The 11886-nt window shown below is 48.9% G+C and overlaps 1 protein-coding gene across 4 annotated transcripts in view; it reads right to left on the bottom strand.

Annotated features, from left to right (window-relative positions):
- Positions 1-791: 791 nt before the first annotated feature.
- Positions 792-11886, bottom strand: part of BANF2 (barrier to autointegration factor 2) — a 44214-nt gene continuing 33119 nt past the window's right edge. For all 4 annotated transcript variants that reach the window (XM_012640443.1, XM_012640444.1, XM_012640445.1 and 1 more), the window contains 2 exons: positions 7105-7233; positions 792-1061 (listed from right to left, as the gene is read on the bottom strand). In XM_012640443.1, the coding sequence (XP_012495897.1) occupies positions 915-1061; positions 7105-7221 (264 nt within the window). In that variant the 5' untranslated portion in view covers positions 7222-7233 and the 3' untranslated portion in view covers positions 792-914. The remainder of the gene's footprint in view (positions 1062-7104; positions 7234-11886) is intronic.

Raw genomic sequence — 11886 nt, 5'->3', positions numbered from 1 at the left:
CTTGTTTAAGACGCTGGTCAAATCCATGACAATTGATAAGTTGGGACAGGCACCAACCCTGTCTCAAATGATCAAAACAACCTCCCAGCCAAGTAGAAGACGCACCACCGGCAGGGCTGAGGATATATAACACATGCCAGCCCAGTCCTCTTGTGTGTCCGTTAAAACGCCTTTGGGGACCTGTGGGCTAATGTGACCCTATAAGATCATAGCCAGAATCTGAAATAATTTGATTTACGTCTGTTGTCCTTTCTTACCTACCCATTAAAGAATATATACTAACAGTTATATGGTGTCCAGTACTTATATGTTGGGGCAGAATTGGACTAGATTGGATATACTGATATCTAAGTTCCCTTCCAATTCACAGCTGTGAGTTCTCTCCCAAGTGCCCAGGAGGCTGGCCCTGGAAAGAGAACTCCAGGAGCGGAGACAGCGGTGGCCCCTCATCATATTCTGCCTACACCGTGTCCTTTACTGCTTTCATTGATCCACCCTGCAAGGTAGGGTTATTACCTTCTTGCCCCATTTACAGATGAGGAAACCGAGGCTTAGTGAGGGTAAAGCAGCTCACCCAGGATAAGGTGGTGATTGGCAGAGCTGGAATTCACACCTGCACCCGGCTGGCCCTGGAAGCAGTGTTCCTCCTCCCACCCCGGGCAGCATCTCCATCTAGAGTTAGGTTGCACTTCGATGCAGCACACCTTGGCAGGGTGAGGACATTTTCGACTACAAAGAATGTATCGGTTAGATATTGCTACATAGCAAACTGTCCCAAATGTTGGTGGCTTTAAATAGTAATCCTTTATTCTCCCTCACACATCTGTGAGTCAGCTGAGGGCTGGCTGGTCCAGGCTGGGCACAGCTGAGCGGCTTTGCATCCAGGGGCCCGTCTGCTGGCCTTGGGCTTGTGTCTACAGGAAGCAAGCGCACCACTCCTTGAGACAGTTGGAACTCTGCTGGGCCTCACACTCGGTGGCGCCGCAACAACAAATGAGCCACTTCTGAAACTCCGCTTGGTTCTTGTGCATCAGAAGGAATTGTCCCAACAGGATGTAGGCCTGGGGAGGGGACAAGGCAGGGAGGGAAATGGGAAAGATTACAATAAACCGGCTCAGATGTGCTCCTCCTCCCCCAACCACCAGGACTCGTGTGAAAATCAAAGGAGCAGGGTCCAGGTCACATTCCAGGGAGATGGTCAGCCCCTGAAGTCCTGACTTGGGCCGTGAAGATTCGGGGACAGGCTCCTGGTGAGATGTAGGGCCGAGTTAAATGCCCATCTCCCAGGGTGGTTTGGGGGCTGTCCAGCCTGGGATAAACCAAACCCCATCCTCTGCAAACTGTAACGAGCATATGCATCACCTGGGTTCTTGTTAAAATGCAGGTTCTAGCTCCGAAAGTCTGAGTCTGGGATGAGGCTTGAGAGTCCTGCATTTTTAACGTATTTCCAGCTGATCTAGGTCCAGGGACAACATTTTGAGTAGTGGGGGCCTACCATACGTCTGGGGCTCCCTTCAAGTCTCTGGTGTAGTATTTCTCTCTTTAGAACACACACAACATGGAGTAACAGACGCTCCCCTCCCCACTACTTTCCCAGCTGCTGTAGCACAGGGTTTCTAAACCTCGGTGCTGTTGACATTTTGTATAATTGTGTTGTGGGGGCTGTCCTGTGCATCCTAGGATGTTTAGCAGCATCTCTGGTCTCTACCCACTAGATGCCAGTAGCATCCTCCCTATCCATCCCCAAACAGTGACAATCATTACCATCTCCAAACACTGCCACATGTCCCCTCGAGGCCACAGTCGCTCTCAGTTAAGAAGCACTGCACATGGGGCTGGCAGATGAATAGCATCTTGGCATCGATTTGTTTTTGCAAACCACCTGTGTGATCTCAGGCAAACTCGCATAACCTGAAGTGAGGACCTACATCTCAGTGTCTGCACCTTCCTAAGCACATCACGTGACCCGCCCTGCAAATTAAATTATGTGAATTAAATGGGAAAGCAGTTGAAAAATGCAGATTCCTCTTTTGTGCTGAGAGCTGCAGCCCTGTGGGAGGAGCTTAGAAGGTTTAAAACACGCTAAACCTCGCCCATCTCTCCCGTCCTGAGTCTCTCTCTGTGGGTGAAACACACACACGAGATAAACATTAAGTGTACCATGATTCATGTTTCTATGGCATTCTCCACTTTTCTAATTACTTGCCCCCACAGCTTTTCATTGATCTTCTACAATTTTATCACACCATGTGGACAAGGAGCAAGAACCACGCAGAGAAAGGGACTTCCCATGATCATGTGGCCATAAATTGTCCAAGCCACTAAATGGCAGAGGCTGCAGATTTCAAGTCACGTTAGATACCCGTCTCTCGGGGCTGGTTTGGGGCCTCTCCAGCCCGGAACGAACGAGAACCAGCGTCCACCCACACCTCTGGGTTCTGGGCCCTGGCCAGGAAAACCCACTGGTGTCTGTTTACTTTCAGTTATGTAAAATCAAGCCAACTTCATCTTAACCAAAGGGAACATATTTTTTAAAAAAGAGAAATCAAATAAAAGCTGAATCCCGGTCATAAAATGTATTCAAGCATTGGAGTTTGGGGTGTTTATTTTTAGTCATGATCCAGTTATTGAAAAGAGAAAAACGCCAGGATTTCTTGGTGATTTTTGAACTGCTACTTTAATCATCTTTTCAAAAAAGCAATGTAGTTGCTTAGCACGATCTCATTTTACTTTTACAGTATGCTCCCGTTTTCAGTGGCGGATTTTACTGAGATGTTTTTAAATCAATGTTTTAAAAAATTAATGTTTATTAAGGGTTAATTGAGCCAGCTGCCATAGGTGCAGGAGGTGCCCAGGTGAATACAACAGGAACAAGAGACATAGAGCTTTGTCCACAGAGAAAGAACATTACTGATAATAATAATAATAATTAATAGTAAGTGGCTTACATGGAGCTCTGTCCAAGGACAGAGACATTAATGGTAACAATGAATGGTAAGTAGCACTTCTGAGCATGTTCGGGGGGCCACGTGCTTTTGGAGACTCCCCCCCACACACACACACACGCTTTAGTCCACGTGATCCTCACGTGTGCCCTACCCCCAATTCCCCAGGTGGAGTCACTAAGAACAGAGAGGTCAAGACTCCTGTTTTCCTCTGCACTGTTCTTGCACGTCCCACGCGTCCTCTGCCCATGTCGGAGGCAGCACCGCTGCGTCAGCTGGCTGGTAATGGGAGCCTCCACGTCCCCACTGGGTTCAGCAGCCAGGACGCCGGGAATGTGTGGCACGCAGGACCCGAGCTAACTTTCCAGGAATCCTGCAGGGAGAAGGGCCTCGTCTTTCAGGCTCCAGGGCCAAGATGCAACCTGATGCTCCCTCCTCAGCTTTCCCTCTGGTCTCCCCCTGGCGTCTTCCAGTGGGTGGGAGGGAAGCTGGCCGGCCTCCTGGCTTTATCCCTGAGGACTTCGCCTTGCTCCCCGGGGAAGCTGGAGTCACAGGCTCCTGTTTGGCCCTGCCAGATGCCTGCTTGGCTTCTCCACGGGCTCCAGGAAGCAAGCCCCTAACCAAGGAGAAGAGAGACTGCCCCCTCTCCCTCTTTGGGTGAAGCTTCGCAAAACCCAGCTGCAGTCAGGGTGACGTAGAAACACAGAAACTCTGAACAGATGTCCCTAGCCTCCCACCGCCCTGGACAATGGCCATGGCCAAGCCAAGCTGGCACGTTCCTCCCCAAGGCAGCAAGATGGGGCCTCGAGGGCAGAATTCCCCTCAACTCCAAGTGCAAACAGCCAAGCTCACCCAGGGCTTTGTCCCAAGCAGAGGAGGAAACACCCTCCAGTTCGCTGTGTCCATTCCTTGCTAAACGGCAGTGATTTGCATCTATACCAGGCTCGGTTCCCATGCATGTGATTCGTGTTGTCACACAGGGCCTGGCACTCAGCAGAGCCCTCGACTTGATTTAATGCTCTGCTCCTGCCATCTTGAAACTCTCAGTGAATCTAAAGAAGAGGCCTCACATTTTCATTTTGCACTGGGCCCTGCAAAGTAGGTAGCTGGCCCTGGTCCACAGTCCCTGTAACCTTCAGTCCTCACAGTGACACCTGGCCTCGTCGAACAGAGACAAGTTGTCCTGGCCTCTCTCATTCTCAAGCTGTTGACACTTCCTCTGCCTAAGTCCCCAGCTCCTTGGCACCTACACTGAATGTACCTCACATCGCCACAAGACTCCGGGATGCAATGACACAGCTTTCTCTGGTTTTCTGTCCCCATTCATTGGCTCTTACGTCTTCGTGCCCTCGGATGGCCAATGGCAACCTTACAAACCCAGTATCTCTCAGTCAGTTCAGGTTCAAAGCTCTGTGTCTTCAGTGGGGACACTCTGTCCAGTGCAGGTCTTGCCCTTTCTTCTTTCTCCCCCCTGCATCACAGCAAGAGCGCCCCGCTGAAAATTCAAAGTGCTCAGAAAACGAGCTCGTTTGCAAAGTGGCAGAAGGAAGGAGGTGGGCTGTGTGGGGCCTTGGAGGGGACCAGGTTGGCAGGAGGGTGGCTCTTGTATGTGTGTGGTTCACGGACAGTCTGGCTCTAGTATGGGGATGGACAGAGAAATAAGACGGAGCTAGAGCCAGTGTGGCTACATCATGGGCATGATGGATTTTACCATTTCCAGAGTTCGTTTCCCCCTTGCAGCCCTTCGACCATTAAATCTAGACCAGTGCTGTCCAGTAGAAATGTAAGGGGAGACAGCCACATATGTACTTTTAAGTATTCTGGTAGCCACAGTAAAAAGGGGGAAGGAAACAGGTGATTTCCTATGAGGGTCTGGGGCCTGACTGGGCCTGTAGGAGGATCTAGGAGGACACATAGATGTGGCCCCTAGAAGATGAGCACGTGCTTTGGGGAGGATGGGTCCATGGGCAGGGCCAGCAATCAGAGTGTCTGGGGCAGGCAAATCCCGGCAGGGCTGGGTTCTCATATCGAGCTGATCAAAATGCAAGTTCTTGTATGTTTATACCTTGCCTATGGGGGACCTAATCCTGGTGGGGGGACCCGGCAGGGGGACATCTTTCTGGGCCTCATGCCATCCTCTATCTTTGCTGCTTTCTGCTGAGGGGTAGCTGGCAGCATGCCCTGCCTCAGTCTCTTCACTGTGAGCAAACACCGCCTCACATCCCACCCTTGCATCGTGACAACTTTCTCAGCCCAAAGCAGGGGAGGCCCAAAGCAGAGGATAAAGGTGACATCTCCAATATCGGTGCCAGGAATTAGTGGCTCCAGCAATACGCAGGGTCTAGAGTGAGCGCCACTCATTGCCCTGGCCAGGAGGTCGTGAGCACAAGAGGGACGTGTCTCCAAGGACTGGGCTGCACATGGACAAACCATCCCTGCAGCCCTGACTCTATGTAAGCAAGTTCTCAGGAGCCTGAAATTTTTCCATTATTCATTCTTTTGTCTTAAACCTGCCTGTCATCCCACCTATACTCCTGAAAACACACACACGCACACACACACGCACACACACACACACATACAGAGTTAAGCTGGAAAAGGCAAAACCACAAGGACAGAAAATAAATCCGTGGTTGCCAGAGACTAAGGACAGTGAATTCGAAGAAGCAAATGAATATTTTGGAAGTGAATATTTTGCAGAAATAAGATTATTCTATGTCTTGATTGTGGTAGTGGCTGTATGACTATATGCATTTGTCAAAATTTGTATAACTGTGTGCTAAAACAGGTGAAATTTACTGTATGTAAATTATACCTTAATAAAAATATTTTTTAAATGATGAGCATAGTTAAATAACAACAACAAACCCCCTTAATTATGGAGACGTTAAATCGATGGTGTTCGATGTCAGAATTTCAGTGGTTACCTCTGGGGACAGGGGATGGCACTGCCCGGGAAGAGGCACGAGGGAACCATCTGGAATGTTAGAAGTGTCCAATGGTGGAATCTGGGTCGTGGGTACATGGATGTACATATATGTAAAAACTCATTGAGTTGAACCCTTCATATCAATGCACATTCCCCTATATATGCAACATCACAATAGAAAAGTAAAAGGAAAATCATTTATTTTAAAAGAGAATTTTTAATTTAAAATGTCTCCCCTAGGGAATAGTCCTATCTCCTTTATCTGGGAGGAAAGAATCACATCTACCTCAATTGTGGAGCTCCAGTTCCTGACAATACCACCTATTGGATATTAAATTGGCTGGTCAATTGGGGTGACATTCAGAATAGTCAACAATTGGTGCGGAACAGCGAGTCAGTCAGAAAACCACAGGTCCAGAAATTCAGATTCAGGTGCAAACCAAACTTATCACCAGCCATGCGTGCAGCAGTTGCCAGCCTCTTTGAGTGTTTCTGCCTGGTGGTGTAGACTGACTTGGCAAGCTGAAGGGAATTAAGAGCAATGGCTCTAGTAGGTGCCCATCCTGACTGGGTGCGCGATGGTCGGCGTGAGTTCCCAGCCTGCTGTGTCTGTGCCCACTGCCTGCGGATGCTCTTTGAGACTGTCTCCCATTCTCTCCTGAGGTTCTAAGCAGCTTTTAAACAGCCCCATAACAGTAAATTATTTACTTATCTGAAAAGAATGTGAAGATTCTATGGGATATCCTTGAGGCCACTCTTTGGGAATGACATCTTAGAGTAACTCACATCCCCTCACTCTGGTGTAGACCCCAGGCTGCTGTTTCTCCACCTGCCATTGCCAGGCTGGTGCCCAGATGTGGGCAAGCAAGATTCCATGTGTCCCTTCGTGGGGGTGGGGAGTGCACCCACGTCATCCATCCTGACAGCTGTGCCCCAAACTCTGGTGGCTGGCCCACTTCTGTCGACCCCTGAGTGTCTGAACACCAAGCGAATCATGCCCAGACCAGCTGCTCTGAGCCGAGGCGATTTTATTTGCCCGTCATTTGTGGGCCCTTGAGGCTGCCCAAGCATGTGGGGTCAGTAGCACGGAAGCATGTGGCACCCTGCCAAGTGGCAGCTTTGCTCTCTGATGGCCCTTCACAGGGACACGTGGCAGGAGCTGCCATTTGGCAGGACTCGGGGAAGAGAGGTTGGGAAGAGAAGTTGGAAACATAAGAAAAAACAAATTACCTTGTTGAAACCTTTGGTGACCAAATTGATCGTAAGTTCATGGCTGACCCCATCCACCCAGCACACATCCTTTTCTCCGATGGGTTCAGAGAGGAAGGCTCTCAGCCTGGGAGACATGTGATCCACCTCCTGCAACAGCAGTGGGGAAGAAAAAGGATTAGCAGGTGCCTGATGCTCACAGTGTGAGTGGACATTGGGGAACCCCCTCAGCCCACTAGGGTAGCAGACAGCAGAATCCCTCCCATCACCCAGCATTTCCCAGGGACTGTTAAATGCCGGGTGCACGGCCCTGCACAGAAGGCCTTGACACATCCATTCCCACCTGGAAGGACAAAGAGAAGCATGATCATGGCCACGGACAGGTCAAATAAATCACATTAAGTCAACACTAAGTTAACATTAAGTTAACCTGCTGCAGTTCTTAGCATTAAGCATGTTAAGAACTGCAGCAGGTTCCTTTCCAACTTTTCCCACCCTAAATGCTTAAAGCAACAGCTTGCTTCTCTAAGCTAATTAACCTGCCTTCTCTCCTAACCACTCAATACATTTGTCGTACTTTTATTTTAGCGTTCATCACACTCCATTAGAGTTGATTGTTGCAAGTAATAGACAACTCTTCAACGTGGCTCCATGCATAGTCAAGAAGACATTCTATGGCTCCAAAGCCCAGGGGAAGGGTGAGGCTGGTGCAATCAGGCTCACAGCTCCACTTCTCAGGGGGTTCTTCCAGCTTTCCCTCCTTGTGTTGGCTTTGGTCTTGGTTGGTGAGATGGCTGGTCTAGCACTTGTATGACCCAACAACTCCACCCCAAAATAAGGAAGAAAGAGAGAACTGGTCTCTTAGAAGTTCCAGGCAGATGTCTCATCCAGGCCCCACAATCTGCATGGCATCACCAGCGTGAGCTCAGTGTCAGCCATAAGCCCTGATCCTAGATCTGGAAGTGGAGTTAGCTTTCTTTGAACCACACAAGTTGTGAATTCAGGTATAGTTATCTGAAGAAATTCAGGATTACTATCCAGAGAAGGGGAGGTGAGTGTGAAAGCAACAACCTTAATGTCCCACTACAGTTTCAGCTCTTTGGCTACTCACATCCACACCTTCTTCTTCCTTCACATAATCATTAGAAATACCCATTCTTGGCTAAAATAGACTCATCCCCATTCCCCAAAGCAACCCTGTAAATCATCCAGCTCCTGGATCCAGAGTCAAGGTCATAGTTTTTGGGAGATGCAGCATACTCTCCATCATGTCTGGAGATAGCTACTCATGGTCTGATAACCAAAGAACTACAGTCTGAAGTTCACACCATCCACGTAGCCAGCAATGCTGGAAAGAAAACAGCCAAGGATATATGCAATAGATTTTCCATTTGGAGAAGAGAAGAATGGGAAACACATTCAACTGTCATTGGTCAACAGTACACACAACATCTCGCCCAAGGGAAACACTGAGGACTCCCTCCCCTGGTGGTGAAGCGAGGTCCCCGGTCAGGCAATATGGCGCCCCCAGTTCTGGGTTTGGGTGTATCTCCCTTGTCCTCCGCCTTGTTAACATGTGAGTGGGCATGGGGTCGATGCCTTCCCAGGAGACTCACTGTTTTAGCACTCCACTTCTTGTGGGTACAAGTTGAGGGATTGTCCTGAAGGATGGGCAATCTCAGGCCATAATGGCCACATTCCTTAGCAACTCCCTTAAGAATTTAATGTGTCTCTTCTGTTCAAGTCCATGGGCTGAACAGAGCCGGAGATCTTCTCAGGCCAGAATCCTTGAGCTGGCGACTGGCCTCTGTGTCTTGCCCACTGTCCTGCCCCTCAGATTAGAGGCATCTTCGTTTATCTGAAGTGGGGCGGCACCCCACACTTGTTCCCTGCCCCTCAGCTCTATCCCAGCTGCATCTTCACAATAAGTCAACAGTCCCCTTTACCAAGCTTGGTGTCCTTAAGACAAGAAGCTTGGGTGAGACCTGAGAATTGGGGATAATGTTTTGCCAGGGCCCCAATCTTTTCTCTTGCTAAGTCACCCACTTGTTGCCAATGCTCTAACTTTAGCCAGATAAATCAGCTCCTCCAACCCAGCAGGACTTGCTCATCAGTTTCCATCACTTTAGATTGCAGGCCATGGGCAGAAAGGACCTCACTTAGCAAAGCTGTGTTTTCAGCCCTCTCCACCTTCAAATGGGCCACCTTCCCTTAGAGTTGAGTCTTCTAGGACCTTAATGAAGACTGCCAGAGGTAGGGAACATCCTGAATATTTTCTAGAAGATGTCCAAATGTCATGGTCTCCATAAACATAAGGTCTGTATCCCGGCGTAAACGGCCGTTTTGCTGAAAAAGGATTGCCGTCGTTCTAGTTTGATACAGACAACCTTGCTACTGTCTGCCTGAACATCTCTTCTCAGCCCATCCACATTTAAGGTTTGTTCACTGTAGCATCCCCTTCCTGGTACCAAAGTCTGTTTCAGTTTGGACAGTTTGTGATGCAAGTAACAGAAAATCCAGTTTAAATCGGCTTATACAATCAAGAGGTTTTATTTAGCACATGCTACCAGAAAGTCCAGAGGTAGATCAGGTGTGGTTTGATCAAGGCTTCAGCTTGATTTCCTGGCAGCTCTCTTGACTCAGCCTTCCTTTCTGTATCGGCTCTGGCCTCAGCTGAACACCTTGGTGGAAATAAGTGGGCTGTAGGAGGAGCTGGTATTGCTTTTGCAAGCCACTCCCCCTCCTTCAAAAGAACACAGAGCTGTCTTTCCTTAGAGGCCCTCTTCTCTGGTACAGATTGTAACATTCTAGCCCCTAAAACAACAGTGGTCTGACACGTGTGTTCTACCTCTGGGTTCAGCAGGGGTGTTCAGTTGCCCTCAAAGCTGATGGGCTGCAGGGGTGGGGATGGGGGGCAACCCTGTATCCTAATATGGGAACATGTTAGAAGAGAAACCCAAAGTTCACTACACATTTTCCAGTAGATTGTGAGGCCCCCAAGGGCTGCAGCTGCCTCCAAATAGCCTTTGCTCCCCACCCAAGCCCAGCCCCAGTGCCTAGTATTGTCTGGCACATGGTAAGCACTTGATGACATGAATGATCAAATGCATCCATGTCTCCCTGTGACAGAATGTGTTCCTGCCCCTGTCCCCACCTTATTCTCCTCCAGGTCCTAATACAAAATGGTGTTATACACCAGCATTAACAGGTGAACTCCACAGAGCCCATGGCTTCATGGGACAATGAATTGGGATTGGTGGCCGGCTCAGGGCTGGGCTGGTTAAGAGTCTAGAATTTCTGAGCAAGGAAAAGCCTGGAAGTCTCAAGAGCCACATAAACTTTGCTGAGGGAAAATTCCATCCACTATCCATGCTGGCCATCTGTTAAGTTAAACAGCTCTGCCTGCTACTCTTCGAAGAGTAACTGGAAACTACAACATTGTTATCAATGCACTAATGGCATCAAAGACAGGTAATGATTAGCAACACCTGTGTGTGTTTGCTTTTCCCACACACCTGATCTCACTTTGATCTTTGAACTACCTCAGGAGTGATTTTTACCCTCCTAAGTCCACCAGGGATCAGAATAAAAGGGCTTTGCATGCTTTAGGATGCCTTTGGCTGCAACAGCGGTTCTCCACGGGGGGAGATTTGGCTCCCTCGGGAACATTTGGCAGTGTATGGAGACATTTTTAGTTGTCACAACTGGGGGAGTGGGAAAAGCTACTGGCACCTAGTGGGTAGAGGCCAGGGATGCTGCACAAGACACAAGACAGTCCCCATAACAAAGAATTATCCAGCCCCGAGTGTCAATAGCGTCAAGGTTGAGAAACCCTGAGCTACAAGTAATAGAAAATCCTGTCTCGCATGGTCTTAAACAATAAACACATTTCCAATCTTGCAGAACCAGAAATCCTCTAACGAGGTGGACCCAGGATTTTATCAGTCAGTGGCTCTGTGTTATCAAGGACTAGGTTAGCTGCCCCTGAGGTCTCAGGACCCCCACAGAATTTGCTCAGATCCTATCCCAATATGAAAACTTCCAAGGGAAGGAGAGGCCATTTCTTCTTAGGTGTGCTTAAGGGCAGGCAACCTTTCCCAGAAACTGTCCAGCAGGACATCTTTTGGTCTCATTGGCCAGAACCAAACCAGGTGTGGCCAGGGGACTGAGACCACTGTGGGGGTGTGGATGAAGTCAGCCTCCCTGAAGCACGAGGCTGCTCAGAGAACACTGGGTTCTGTAAGAAGTGAGAAAGAAGAGAGGAAATGGATGCTGGGTAGGCAAACAGTGTCTGCTATGTCTTCTAAACCCTGGTGTAATATTCAGTGCGTTACAACTCGCCCTTCTCAAAGTTTAGTGCGTGCACGAGCCACCTGGGGGGCTCTTGTTAAAAAATGCAGGTTCTGATTCAGCAGGTCTGTGCCGGGCCTCAGATGCTGCATTGCTGACCAGCTGCAAGGAGATGCTGATTTGATTGGCCCACAGATCACACTGTGACTAGCAAGCCATTACGGGATGCCACTTATAGCATAAAATATACCTTCTTAAACATTTTTAAGTGTACAGTAGTGTTCAGTAGTGTTAAGTACATTCACATCGTGGTGCAACCAATCTCTGGAACTCTTTTCACCTTGCACCACTGAAACTCCATAACCATTAGCCACTGACTCTTCATTCTCCCCTCCCTCTACCCCAGCAACCACCGTTTACTTTCTGTCTCTGTGACTTCAACTACTCTGGGTACCTCATGTAAGTGGGGTCATACGATATTTGTCCTTGTCTGTCTGACTTGTTTCTTTTTTT

The sequence above is a fragment of the Propithecus coquereli genome, unplaced genomic scaffold, assembly GCF_000956105.1.
Source record: "Propithecus coquereli isolate 6110/MARCELLA unplaced genomic scaffold, Pcoq_1.0 Scaffold153, whole genome shotgun sequence".
Classification (NCBI taxonomy): Eukaryota; Metazoa; Chordata; class Mammalia; order Primates; family Indriidae; genus Propithecus; species Propithecus coquereli.
This window is presented reverse-complemented; position numbering and strand designations above follow the sequence as displayed.